This window comes from Marmota marmota, unplaced genomic scaffold (genome assembly GCF_001458135.2).
Source record: "Marmota marmota marmota unplaced genomic scaffold, marMar, whole genome shotgun sequence".
Classification (NCBI taxonomy): domain Eukaryota; kingdom Metazoa; phylum Chordata; class Mammalia; order Rodentia; family Sciuridae; genus Marmota; species Marmota marmota.
The window spans coordinates 79966427-79980492 of NW_026000026.1; the positions used below are offsets into that span (position 1 = coordinate 79966427).

General features: G+C 53.1%; 1 protein-coding gene across 2 annotated transcripts; it reads right to left on the minus strand.

The window, feature by feature from the left end:
* Positions 1 to 3332: 3332 nt before the first annotated feature.
* Il17b (interleukin 17B) lies at positions 3333 to 10258 on the minus strand. Of its 2 annotated transcripts, XM_048811781.1 has the most exons (5): positions 10094 to 10258; positions 9496 to 9753; positions 8078 to 8150; positions 5761 to 6050; positions 3333 to 3820 (listed from the first exon to the last, which is right to left on the minus strand). In XM_048811781.1, exons 2-5 carry the CDS (start codon positions 9633 to 9635, stop codon positions 3589 to 3591), a joined length of 735 nt encoding a protein of 244 aa, XP_048667738.1. In that variant the 5' UTR covers positions 9636 to 9753; positions 10094 to 10258; the 3' UTR covers positions 3333 to 3588. The 2 variants fall into 2 exon arrangements, with proteins under 2 accessions (XP_048667738.1, XP_015333162.2); XM_015477676.2 differs by lacking the exon at positions 9496 to 9753 and having other exon boundaries at positions 10094 to 10257.
* Positions 10259 to 14066: the final 3808 nt, after the last annotated feature.

Consider the following 14066-nt stretch of genomic DNA (forward strand, 5'->3'; position numbering starts at 1 on the left):
CTGACATCTTGAGTCCAGTGATATGGCATCTTTTTGTTTTGTTTTGGTAACGGAGATTGAATTCAGGGGTACTCAACCACTGGGCCACATCCCCAGCCCTATTTTGTGTTTTACTTAGAGACGGTCTCACTGAGTTGCTTAGCACCTCAATGTTGCTGAGGCTGGCTTTGAACTTGCGATTCTTCTGTCTCAGCCTCCCAAGCCGCTGAGATTACAGGCATGCAAACACCGTGCCCGGCTGACATGGCATTTTGTGATGGCCTTTGCTTGAAAAGAAGATGGCGTAAACTGTCATGATGTAATTGATAACTGGTATCGGGCCAGAGGAAACACAAAACATATCCCTAATAATCACCCTTCCCTTGTGTCCCTAGGGAAGTACGTGCACAGACAATACAAATGGGGACAGTTACATGTGATCCTCAGTCCTCAGCTGGGGCTTTGGCTGCCTGCCCAAGCACGACTGCAGTGGAACTGGCTGTCCTTCAGAAATCTCCTTCACCTGAGAGGCAGGACCAGACAATTCAGAACCTAAGTCAGCCAAAATACCCACGCTGCCTGCTTCCCCAAGCCCAGGCCTGAAAGTTGGATCTCCTATCTCCCTTCCTTGCATACAAGGAAGAAAAGACAGATTCCAGAAAGGGGAACAAGAACCAACAACAAGTCTTTGTCCCAGGGCACCCCACCATCAGCAGCAGCCTTCTCATACCAGAATAGAAGCCCCCAAAGGCCCACAGACTCCTGGGGAAAAAAATAGAGCATTTGTAGAGAGCCGTCATCCTCAGTAGTCTCTGGTGTGTGTAGTGTACTTTGCATTTAAAACCCTGCACAAGAACTCCCCCTCCTAGAGCTGGTGACCTAAGCAACATTTCAGCACTCTGTGGGAAGCAAGGGACCACTGTACTGTGTGAAGGCTAGAATTGGGGGGTGCAAGTAGAGAGGTAAGGGACACCTTTGTGTTCCAACCATCACCAACCATCACCAAGAAGCCCTTGAGGGAGCTAGCTGCAGATCTTGGGCTCCCCCTGGAGGCCTCTATGCATTAATTCTCCAAGCGCTGCACCCCTATTGTGCTCTGGGCACTGTGGAGTTGGGGAGCGTGTTGGAGGTGCAACATTGAACAGGCAAGTGAATTGCCCACCTCATGGAGCGGAAATTTCTCACTAGCAAGTGGAGAAACAGGAAGCACATTTTAGACTCAGTCCAATGAAAGTTCTGGAGTGCCTGGTGGATCTAGTTCTCTGAGTTCCCTACTGCTGCCTTTAAACCAGGAACTGGTTTTAAAGCTCATGATGCCAGACTTCTAAGTTGCAGAATGGGAAAAAAAAAAAAAACCTGGAAATCCCTAAATCCCATCCATTCATTCACGGATGAGGAACCAGAAGCCCCCAAACATGTAAAGGTTATCATCCATGTATAACGGGCATTTTTGAGCATCTCCATATTTCTGATGCTCTAGTGGAGGATAGGTCCTCACCAGGAAAAAGGGACTTCCTTCCCAAATCCCTATATCCCTAGGCTACCTTGGTCTCCCAGGACTAAAAAGCAACCCTGCTGGAGCTCAGCTCTTCCCACACCCTCACCCTACCCCCAAAAGGCCTTGGAATCTTGTGCCTTTCATGTGGGGCTGAAGTCTTAAGACCTGGAATACACAGGACTGGGAGTGGGGCATAGGACCAGGGATGAAGCTCAGTGATAGAGTAATGCTTTAGCATGCGTGAGGCCCTGGGTCCGAACACCAGTAGGAAGAAGGAGGAGGAGGAGGAGGAAAGAAAAGAAAAAAAAAAGAGCCATCTATGGGGGCCTTAGAGTCAAGCAACCTCAAGGAAGGAGACAAGTCTGCTGAAGGGATCGGCTCAGCTGGCACATGAAATCTATTTTCCATGTGTCTGGAACCAGGCCTAAGCTTCCTGGAGTAATTTTAACCAGTATCCACTCTAGAACAATACCAAAAAAGGTAAGTTACTTACCACCCCAGACAGACACATACCTAACCATTTGGTTTTTCATGAGTTAGACCCTTGAAAACACTCAGTACTGGGGCTACTTTAAGCAGTAAAGCTAGGAAGCCAAGGACAGGATTCCTACAGAGGCTGTTGGTCTTTACACTGAAGTTAATTCTAAAGTGCTAACTCTTCTTACCCTCAGAAAATAGCTCAAGCCCCTCAGCTGTCTCTGAGAGAGAGTATTTTTAGACACTTGGACAGCTGAGTTGGAATTTGCTGCAGGGGTTAGAGGGCCAGGGGGAGGATTGAATTGCTAGGGGCTAAAGGGGGAAACATGGGGTTAGCTGGAGGGGCAAGAGCCAGCATGGGCAAGGAGGGCCATGCCACCTTTTTTGATCAGTAAAGTGTCTTGATAAAAGCCAGGGGTTCCCAAAGTGTGGTCCCAGACCAGAGGCAGCAGCAGCACCTGGAAACCACTATACTACAAAGAAAAAGAAACCATTGCATAAAAATGAAAAATATCCAGTCCCCACCTAAATCAGGACCTCTAGGTGTGGAGCCCAACAGTCTGCTTCAACAAGCCTTCCAGGGGATTCTGAGACTTGCGAACGGTTGAGAACAGCAAACTGTCTAACCGAATGTGATGTGGACAGAGCTGGGTGAAAGAATGACCCGCATTGACTCCGCCCCACTCCTGACAGTTTCTTCAAAGCCAGGGATCCCAGCCCAGACAACAGTATAGACACACATGAAAATTTTAAGGGGTCACTGGCCCATGTTGAAAATGCCTAGTCTGTGGCAACCTGAAGGCACTTTGGGGGGCCTAAGTCTGATCTGCAGAGAAATCTCAGAACTGAGAGATATCTTATGAATCATCTACTATAACCAGGCAAGGACTGGCCTCCCAACCTCCTTGAGAGGCTCAGCCCTAGTTTGACGCTTCCAGGGTGCAGAGCTCACCACTTCAAAATAGTCATTTTTCAGGATCCTGAGTGACTTGGATAGAATCAGCTATTAATTCCCATATGGGTTTATGTCTACCAAGTTTCAATAATATGGGTGGAATACAGGCTTATAATCCTGAAAGGAGCATGTTACTGTCCTAAGTGATAGAGATGAAGGCAGTTTTGTTGTTGTTGTTGTTGTTTTGTGTTTTGGTGTGGGTTTTTTGTTTTGTTTTGTTTTTAATACTGGTGACTGAACCCAAGGAACACTTTACCACTAAGCTTTATCCCCAGTCCTCAATTTTTTTTTTTTTTTTTTTTTTTTTTTTTTTTTTTGAGGCAGGGTCTGGCTAAGTTGCTTAGACCTTGCTGAATTGCTGAGGCTGGCTGGTACTTGGGATCCTCCTGCCTCAGCCTCAGATTACAGGCAAGTGCTACCAGGTCCAGCTTGAATGAAGTGTTTAATAGCCTATCTCAGAGTTAAAGGAGTCAGAGTGACGGAAAATCCTCCTTTATACTGAACGGAAGTGAGCCTCCGGGGATGGCCAAGCCCCATCCCACTTTGGGCTTCAGAGCCGCAAGCAGCAAACCCAAAGTCTTGCTTTACAGAGGACAGCATTTACTTTTCATCAGCCTTGCAGTCGCGGGGTGCAGGGAGGCGGACTTCAGCAGCCGGCCTGCCTTCTGATGCCGAAGGTTCAGAAGATGCAGGTGCAGCCTACGGCTATGGTCTCCATGACCGCGCGCTGGCGACAGGGCCCGGTTCGCGGCGGTGGCGGGCAGAGGCGCCGGCGCACCGGCACTTGGCTGAACACCGGCACGCTCACCATGCTGCGGTCCTCCTGCATGGTGAAGGGGTTCACGCAGCCCAGACACAGGCAACGGGCCTCGGGCAGGTCCGCGGGGATGCGGCTGGGGTCGTGGTTGATGCTGCGGGGAGCGAGCAGGCAGAGCTCAAGGTGAAGGTGCGGTCACAAATGAGCAAACGATGTCCCTCCCCAAGCCCCCACCTTCGCTTTTGGTTGTTGCTGCTTTTTGTTTGTTTAGGTAGTAAGGATTGAACCCAGGGGTGCTTTGCCACTGAACTACATCCCCAGCCCTTTATTTTATTTTTAATTTTGAGACAAGGACTTGCCAAATTGCTGAGGCTAGCCTTGAACATGCAATCCTCCTGTCTCAGCCTCAGTCGCTGAAATTAAAAGCTGCTGCTGTGCCGGCCTGGCCCTAACCAAAGTTTTGATTTCTACAGCAAGACTGTGCTGCGCTGGAAGGAAGGGTGGTAATCAACTCACGTTTCTGGTGAGGAAAATGGAGATGCCATCAGGAAGGAAGGCAAGCCTCCGTCCTAGAAGCTATCCAGGTCAAGGTCACCAGTCACCCGCTTCCTTCTATCCAGCAAGATGCCCATCCCTGTACTATAGTGTGCTGTGAGTACAACAGAGAGGCCTAAGAGCCCTCCTCTGCTTCCCCACCCTATTTTTATATTTGGGAGGAACTTACAGAAATAAAATGGGAACCCATTGATGTGACTTTCCAGCAGAAGAGAAGTCAAGGCAGCTGAGTACACTTTAGGCTCCGTCTCCACTCATTTAACACATTTTACAGATTCACCATGTGAGCAATTCTGTCCTGAGCTTTTAAAATATTTGTTGAATAAAACAGATTAGCCCCTTCCTGGTGCTCTCATGGAACCTAGAGGAACTTGCTGGAACTTTCCTCTGTACCTTAGTTGTTGCCTTCATTAAGCGGGGATGGGGGATGGGTGAACTAGACCTATGGAACATTTGGCACCAGCATCACCTTATTATGCTTGGGACATTGTTAGAAACACGGAACCCCTTGAACCAGAGCCTGCATTTCTACAAGCTCCCTGACTGGTTCATGGGCCCAGTAAATTGAGGGAAGCCAGACTCTGGAGGATCCTTACGTCCTGCCCAATAGTCCCATTCCAGGATTGCCCTGTCCAATACTGTAGCCAGTGGCCACAGTACATTGGCTATAATGTATTGCACTGTCCAATACTGTAGCCACTGGCCACAGTACAATGTATGGCCAACATACATTGACATTAATCAAAATTAGTTCTTCAGTCTCATTGGCCACATTTCAATTGCTCAATAGCCACCTGAGGCCAGTGGCTACCATATATGAGATTTTTTTTTACTATCACTGAAGTCCAGAGTGCTGTCCTGGGGTCTCAGGAGATAAACCATGTGACTGAATGGAGGACTCTTGAGGACCAGCCTGTTTCTTTATTTTCACTCAATACCTTTACAGTGGTCCCTTCCATGTGCAGGCTCTGAGCTGGGGAGTGAAGCTCTATCTACGGTAAGAACCCAGGGTAGCAGGGTGGATTCCCAAGTCAAAACCTGGCTGTGTGTCGTACTCTATGTAGATAAATATTCTGGCCTGAGTCCCGGACACTGTGACAGGCTGGGGCATGGAAGCCCTTAGGTGATCCTGGTGCAGGCATTAGGGAGGTCCCCGTTTGGCATGAGAGGTAGGCGTGAGCCCAGCCACCAACATGGCCACTGACAGTTGTGCGCCAGGCACTAGGCTGCTGGACAAAGTGACACTTGGGGAAGGCCTTGCAGGCACTTCAGCTGGGACAGTAAGGGCAGTGCTGTGCATGGATATGCATATAATAAGCCTGCAAAGTGAGTGCTACTATCATCTCTGCTACAGTTGGGGAAACTGAGCCCTGGAAAGACTAGAACTGGGCCAAAGCCTCACAGCGGGTGAGGGGCAGAACCAGGTTCAAACCCAGACTGCCGACTTCTGAACCCAAAGTTCTGACCGTTTCAATGACTGGGGTTGGCAAAGGCCCCCACCCTCCAATAGAAATCTGGCCTGCCACTGCCGCCACCTACCTGTAGCCCCAGGGAGACAGGCTCCTCTTGTTGGACAGCCACAGCTGCAGGTCCACCTCACACTTCCTCTTGGCTGGCTCCGAGCTGTTTCTGAGCTGGGCCACCATCTCTCCAAGGTTCCTCTCGTACTCCTCCATACGAGCATAGGGCTTCACCCGGGACACCAGGTCAAGTGGCATCTGGTGAGGCCCAGGCGCCAGGGTCCCAGGCCGTCCTTGCCCTTTCCTCTTGCCTTTGGGGTTCCTAGGCTGGCCCAGCCCCAGAAAGATGGAGATGACCAGAAGGAGAAGCTGGGGAGGAAGGCCACTGGTCAACCCTGGGAGTACCATGTCTCTCTCTGGGGCAAGACTCAGGGCCCAGGGAGCAGAGATGGAAGAAGAAAGGCTTCTGCAATGGGCCCCCTTCACCTACCACGCCCTGGCCTGGTCCCATGTTTGCGGGTGCTTGCTGTGCACCCCATCCCATGATGGGCACCAGTCACACCTCCCCCCATCTTGAAGTCCTAAAAATAGGGCACCTCGGAAAAATCTTCCCACCCATCCATTCTATTTGCAGCACTGTCCGGGCTTCCAGGACAGCTCCACAGCCCCCTAGCTGGGCTTCCCAAACCCCCTCTGGTTCTTCCAACCAATTCTCCCCACACTGTGGCCAAGGACAGCTGTTTAAAATGCAAATTTAGTAATGTCACCTCCCACTAGCACCATTCCCATTGCCCTTAGGAACCCCCAGGCCCCTCTCGGCTTCCTCTCATATTCGTGCTCCAGCCCCAGTCTTCCATCTCTTGTTCTGGCCTCGTTCCCTCCTGCCACAGGCACTTTGCACAGGCCTCTGTCTACACAGTTCTGCCTCTTCCCTTCACCTTCTAAACCCCTTTGCACCCTCACATGTGGGACCTAGTGTCACTGCCTCAGGGATGCCTCTGGACTTCCTTGGCTCTCATAATCCATGAGTCACTTGCATGACTGTCATCTTACAATTGTATGTGTGACATTTTTATATGTTGGGCCTCCACTGAGCACAGACTCTCCAAGGCACTATGTCAGTCTGGTCCTTTGCATCTGTGGTGCTAGGAACTCAGGTATGAGTGAATGGATGACACCACCAACCCTGTCCTGGGTGACAGTCCTGGAGGGAAAACAATGCTAGTGTCAAGTGGAGGAACCAGCCTGTGCAGAGGTGGCTGGAGAAAAGCAGGGCTCCTCTCAGCTTGTGCCAGAGCAGCAGGCCCATCAAGCTTTCCTGGGCAGGGGACTCAGGGGAGGCTTGTGACATGGGCAGAGTGAGTCTCAGTCTTCCAGGGAGGGGAGCACAAGAGAGGTCTGAGCTGGTTAAGAGCTTTGCTGAAAGGAAACAGGCTGAAGGAGAGTGGGTGGGAGGAAGGGGGCAGGGGTGAACTGGGGGAGATGCGCCAGTCCCAGGCTAGGGCTCCCGAGGGCCTCTTCTCAAGGACCCCTGTGTGACCGGCCCTGCCCCGCCCCACTCATGGCCACCCTGGGCCTTCTGCTGCCCACTTTCCCTCCCCAGGACCAGCACGTCAGGAAAGCCTGTCTCACGTGGAAGAACCAGGCTCCCCTGGAGGCCAGGGAGAAACAGGCCCTGGGAACCTGGGTGGGGCGCAGAGCTTCCAGAATAGACTGACTTCTAGGGAGTCTCGGCCCTGAATCTAGCCAGGCCCCACACATTCCCTGCAGCCCTCCCCCAGCCCACAGGATCCAGGTCAGATTTGCCCAGGCTACCCAACAAGGCTTGACCCTGGGGAACAAGTCTCAGCACAGGCCCTCTTGGGGGACCCATTCCCTGGCACAAAATCTGCAAAAGAGGTTCAAGTCACTACATTCTTCTTTTTGGTTCTAGATTCTAGAGCAGAAAAATGTTTCTCTTGTCCGAGCTCCTCGCGTGGCATTCTTAATTCTGGCTGTCCACCCAGAGAAACCCAGAGGAGACCCAAGGTCCCCCTCCCTCACTTTCCAGATGGGAAACAGAAACAGAAGGACTTGCCCAAGGTCACACAGCTCCCCTGGATCCCAGGCCTGGAAAAAACCCCAGTGACTGAGTTTGCCAGGATCTCCCCAGATGCCCCTGCCTGAAAGAGCGTCAGTGTGGAGGGGCCGAACCCTAAGCAGGAGTCGGAGTGGCCAGCCATGCCTGCAGGCTCTGAGACCAGCTCTGTTTCTCTCTCGTCCTGGAGGGGAGGACAGAGGGAGAGCTCACCTCCACAGAGTCCAAGCCAAACACAGGCAGTCATTAATCAATAGGAAAGAAATACTAAAGCACTCAGGCCCTACGGGGTGGGGGTGGGGCTGGGAGCGCCACGTACCAGGTTGTGTGGCCAGTCCATCCCGGGCTGTCGGCGGCCTGCAGCTGCTGCCCGCCTGGAACCCCAGATGCCGCTGTGGAGAGAATGGCAGCAACAGGACGGAGCGCAGCAATTATAGCTCTACAGGGGGCTGCTGGGGGAGTGGGTGGGTGGGCTCATCATCAGCTGGAGCCTTGGGCCCCCAGCTGGCTGGGTCTAGCGCAGGGCAGACGGTGAGGTGTGTGGGGGGCAGGCCAGGCACTGGGCTGAGGTGCCCAGGGGCTGTTGACCAAGGGACAATGCCCTGTGTGTCTGGCGGGGCTCTGGCTGGTGGCACCTCCGCCTGTGGCCTGCGGCTGGCCGCCCGGCCAGCACCCACAAGGCCAGCTAAGACAATCAGCTTCGTTTGCTTTGGGGATGGCAAGGGGGTGAGGGTGGAGGAGGGATGGGCCGCCAGTTGGTCAAGAGAGCAAATGTTCTCAGAGAGAGTGCTGGCCCTACCTCCCCGGGAAACCGTCCCAGGCTCTCAGCCTCTGCCAGCCTCGGATGTCGGGGAAACTGAGGCCTGCTCGAAGAAGGGATCTGCCCAGTGTCACACGGTGAGTTGGAGGAAATAAGCTGGGGTTTGTGCCTGGTTCTGGTCTGGAACTCTATCCCTCACCCCATGCTGTTTGGGGATGTTTTCTGCACAACTCCAGCCTGCTGTGAATGTGTTTCTGAGCCTGGGTGCTTCGCTCAGGCCGGTGGCAGATCCACAAGGACTTTATGGTTGATCAACTGGCCTTCCTAATGCAGCACTCCCCTCACATGTGCAAGGTCTCCACTCCTGGGCCTTCCCTGTGTGGCTGCTTGGGAGGCCCCCTTCTCTCTCAACCTTTTCTGTAAAATGGGAGTTATGCCCAGGAAGAGACAGTGACCTGGAGATTCCTCCTTGATATCATTCTGAGCCTCAGTTCCCACATCTCTGAAATGGGAATAATCGTAGCATCCAGCCCTTGAGGCTTCCAGAAGGAATACATGAAATGATCCATGTTAAATAGCTGGCACAGAGCCTGGCACATAGTAAGTGCTCAATAAAAAATATTTTAAAAAAATATTTTAGTTGTAGATGTATCTTTATTTTATTTGTTTTTATTTTTTATGTGGTGCCAGGGATCGAACCCAGTGCCTCACGCATGTTAGGCAAACGCTCTACCACTGAGCCACAACCCGGGCCCCTCAATGAAAATTTTATTATAAAGTGATTTTATAAACATTAGCTCTTCTGATTAGCATTAGAGCTGACATGGTTTTTATTACTTGACCAACAGCCTTCTGTCCCTGAGGCCCACCCTCTTGGCTGAGAGAGCTCAAGCCCTCCCAGACTCAGGCCACAATTTCATGAGCTCAGGTGACCCCAGAGTCCCCAGGTCCTGGACTCACATGCCAAGGTCTCTCACCTGGAGGGAACAGGCCAGCCGAATGTGAGCGAGCAAGTGAACCCACACAGAGAGGCGTGGGGGGCGGCGAAGAGCAGGGGAGGGCTGCCGGGACAGACCGCCAGCACTGCCCTGTCTTGCTGAGGACTCATCTTGGCCATTTACAGGAATTGGCAAGGGGAAGAAGGCAGGACGAGAAGCGCTCCTGAATGTCACAAGATTAATCTGTCCAGGGCAGGTTTCCACAGCATAACTGAGAAGCTGGCTGGGGCTCGAGCCCTTCGAGAGATACCACCATATTTGGTCAAATACTAGACAGGGCTGTGTTCTGCCGCTGGAAACTCCAGAGGGAGGGGGATTCTGAAAGCATCTCCTTGGGCAACAAGGGCCACCCACCCCAGCCCTGGCTGTCCCAACCCCTCTGCCACTGTCCTTTGGGCAAGTGAAAGGACCAGGCTGAGGAGACCAACGGGCCATCCTGGTTGTATTCTTTACTACCCTTCTCAGGGCCCCGTGACCATGCAGCTCCGAGACCCTCCCGGGTCCACGTAAGGGTAGGGAAATTGAAAGATAGGGGTTCCTCTGCGTTTCATGACCCCTGAAGCCCCCGTCTCCTTACCTGCTGGCATACACAGCCCTTACTTCTGCCTTCCAAAGCCAGGACCCAGCAGCCTCCCCAGCAGCCAGCTGCAGTGTTAATGTTCATAGAGATTCCAGGGTCGCAGCCCTGGAGAGTCTGACGTAGGAGACCCAGGAATCTGCACTTCACCCTGAGCCTGGTCTGGGAGCTCCAGGCATCCTCACCCTTCATCCAGCCCCTGCTGCCCACTTCACTACAAGTGGGAAGGCCTTGCCCAGGATCACACCGTGTGCTGTGCACAGCTGGGTGCAGACTTGTCTGCTCATTTTATTCACTGTTCCCCCCTCTCAAGTTTATATCAAAGCCCTGGGCCAGGCTGGGCCAAACTTGCTGGTCTAGAGGGGGCCAGTCCTTCAGGGGGCACAGACCCCTCATCATGGGTTCCCAGACAGGTGCCCAGGACTATCGTTGGACTTCTGAGTCCTGGGCCATCGCAGGCCAGGGAAGAGCCTTCCTTCAGCCTTGGCTTTGAGAAACCACTGAAGGATCATCTTCCCTTAGAGAGGTCCTGAGTGTGAACATTGGCAGGCCATGGGACCCAGCCCCAGAGGCCAGTGCCAGGCCTCACATGGGAGGCCAGACTCCTTGCTCTTGAGGCACAGGAGGTGGACAGCACCTGCCAGGGAAGAACGGTGGTGAATGGGTGGGCAGTGGGTGTTCCTGAGAGACTGTTTTGCTGGAAACCTCACCAAGAGCAGTGCAGCACTCACCACCAGGTGGCGCCACCAGAAAGCCAGACAGCCCCAAAGAGCGCTGCAAATCCTGATGGGACTTTCAAGCCAGCCACCCCTTCCCTGTAGCCTGGAGTGGGCCCTGGAGCTGAAAATGAGATGAGCTAGAGGGTAGGGGCCCTGTGCCTGCCTCTGGCTTCCTAGGGGTCCTTCTGCAGATGAGGACCAGTTCCCACGTCGGAGCAGGAAGGACCCGGCCAGCCAGGGTGCTTGCTGAGTGAGTAATCCTCTTTACTTTGAGCACCTACTATGTGCTAGGTGCTCAGTATTTGGCACTTTCACACTGTGATCTCCAGAAAATAACAGCTAGCAATGATAACCGTTGCTGCTTAACATCCATCTACTGTCTGCCAGGCCAGAGCTGACTCCTTCGTGTGTGTTCTCTCTAAATCCTCCCCATGGCTCTGTCAGGGGACCGGTCCTAGTTCATCCCACAGTTATGACTTGGGTTGGAAACTGAGGTTCAGAAGCTTACTTAATCACTTGCCCAAAAAGTCCCAGAATATGCAAGGCAAGTTTGACCCTGCACATGTCATTCCCTGCTGTGGGCACTGCCGCCAGAGAGCAGGATGACCCACTGGTTCCCTGGCCCGTGAGGATGATCAACCTCACACCAACATCCTCCAACACCCTTGGCCTCACCAAGCCCAAGGCCAAGTTAGAGTCCTGGGGAGTGGAGGGGAGTCTGACAGCTCCCAGACTGTGGACGCCACAGCCACAGCCTTTCTGGCATGTGGAAAGGACTCACTAAATACTTGGTACATTCAATCAAACCAGCTCTAATACCAGAGGATGATGCTGGGATGACAGGGGAGAGGCCAGAGCAGTGGAAGCTCAGAGGAGGAGGTGCAGCCCTGGTGGAGGTGTGGAGGCACTCAGCATCCTCAGGTTAACAGACCTGAGTCTCAGTACTGTTCCTACCCCCTTCACAGCTGTGTGACCTTGGGAAAATTACTCCACTTCTCTCTTCTGCTCAGTGGAGTTAATAACGACATGGTTCTTGGGGCTGGGGATGTAGCTCAGAGGTAGAGCACCTGTCTGATGTATGTGAGGTTCAATCCCCAGCACCACCAAAAAAAAAAAATGCAAATAATCACAACTTGTTTCTCAGTTGATTACTGCAAGGGTCCAATGAGATGATGCATGTTCAAGGACCTGGCAAAAGTGAGTGCGCACTTCAATGGTGGCCTTGTCAGTAGCCTTTGAGGATGCTTCTGAAGGGTAGGATGCTTCCTAAGTAGGAAGGGCATTATGAGATAGGTATGGAGGAGGCTAAGTGGAAGAATGCAGAGACCTCTATTTGGTGGGCCCACCCTGGAGCTCAGCTAGGCTAGGAGGACCTGAGAGTGTGGGTGTAAACCTTGCCCAGTGGACCCAGTAAGGTTGAGGAGGCAGAAGCCAACTAGCAGACGCATTTTGCTGGCTGTGGTCAGGAAGGCGCATCCCCCAGGAGGTCCTGGCTCCTCTGCCCCGCTGCCCACCCTCCCTCCCTGTAGAAGTCCTTCTTCCAGGCCCATATTTGCACAAATGCCTGCCTCACTGCTCACTCGAGAGCCCCAGCCAAGAGGGGCTATTTTAAGCTCCCTGGACGGGAACACTGTTGGTGGGAACAGTCCCAGCCAGCAAGCTCCCAGTTCTCAAAAAAGGGAAAGGCCTGGGTGAATGGGCGGCCCCTGAGATGTGCCGAGGGGCTGCCACAGCGGTGGGATCCTGTGGCAGGGCCAGGCGCAGGGGGAAGTCAAGAAGCGGGAGCTGGGGTGGGGCTCTCTGGTGATGGTGCTGAGACCCCCCTTCTGCCCATATCCCACCGCGAAGACACCAAGTGCTTGGGGTTGCAGACTGACCCAACACTGGACCGAGTGCACCATTAACACTCCTCACCACAGCTGTCAGCCCCTCCTCTCACTGGGTGGGTCTGTGCCTAATTGGGGTAGGAGGCCCCACTTTCCATCAGAAGGACAAAAAGGGACCACAGACCACCAGAGGCAGGAGATGCCTCATGCAGGCCCACCCAGGGCAGGAATCCCTCTGAAAGGTCTTTGCTGGGTACCTCCCTTCAGGCTGGGGAGATCAGTTCTCGCTAGAACACGCATTTCATTTTTACATAAAGGTACTTAATGTTTGACCAGTTCAGGCTGTTTTTATTATAATTTGGCTTGGTTTTATGTGTGCCTGTGTTTGTGGTGTGGTACTCGGGTGGGCATAGGTGCTATTTTTGTTCTTTGATTTTGTGAAGAGCCAGTTTAGACTAATATTTAAAGGACAGACTTCGACCAGAGTAGCCTGCACCCCAGCCCTGCCACATAGCAGCTGGGTCACCTTGAACAAGTGACCTAATCTCCCTGAGTCTAGGCCTCAAAGGATGACGTAGCAAGACCATGCTAATTGCTGGCACAATGTGGCCCTCAGTGAATGACTCTACTCTTATTTAGTTGTTTTATTGTTCTTAGTTCTGCCCAATCAAGTGTCAGAGAACAATTCTTGTCAGTTCAATTCTAGAACCTTCTAGCTGCCAGAGCTACCCAGGAATGCAATGGACTGCCCTGGAGGAGTGAGCTCCCATCGGCCCACGTGTTTCAGCAAAGGCTGGAAGACCAGTCAGGAGCACTGTGAGGGCTGTGCAGGTCAGGGAAGGGGTTGGGCTCCTTGAGCTTTAAAAGTTCCCTTCCAGCATTGAGATCTAGGTCCAGATCTGTCCATGACCCCAGGCCCCATGGACGCCTGTCCAGCCTGGCTTCACTTGCCCAAACCTGGGGCAGGAAGAAGCCGGAGGGAGCTGCTGGGAGACATGGAATAAACAGCCTGTCCCCAGGGCAGCTGAGGCGCCGGGCCCCCTGCCCACCAGCACCTCCTCCCCTTGGTCCCAGGGGATGTTTATACTCTGGTCAGAGTTTACAGGACGTCTGGATTTACAAGATCCAGAATCCTGACTCCCCCCCTCACAGCTGTCAGCCCCTCCTCTTGCTGGGTGGGTCTGTGCCTAATTGGGGTAGGAGGCCCCACTTTCCATCAGAAGGACAAAAAGGGACAGGCAGCATAAGATGTGTTCTCTTCAGAACCCAGAGCCCAGATCCTGGTGGAGGAATGAGCCTGGGTTGGGGCCCCTTGCTGTTGTCAAGAGGGGAGTCTGGGGTCAGGCAAGGTGGGGCAGCCAGCACCAGCTTCTGCAGCCTGGGTCCCCAGGCCTGAGCCCTGAACACCACACTGAAGCTGGTGGTGCT

What these genes read in the sequence shown, in the direction of transcription:
- Il17b (XM_048811781.1), bottom strand. Translation starts at nt 9,635, where the DNA reads ATGGCCAAGATGAGTCCTCAGCAAGACAGGGCAGTGCTGGCGGTCTGT. An exon ending in GGCTGGCCTGTTCCCTCCAG is followed by an intron (nt 8,151 to 9,495) that starts GTGAGAGACCTT and finishes TTCTCTCCACAG; the next exon opens with CGGCATCTGGGGTTCCAGGC. An exon ending in TGGACTGGCCACACAACCTG is followed by an intron (nt 6,051 to 8,077) that starts GTACGTGGCGCT and finishes CTTCCTCCCCAG; the next exon opens with CTTCTCCTTCTGGTCATCTC.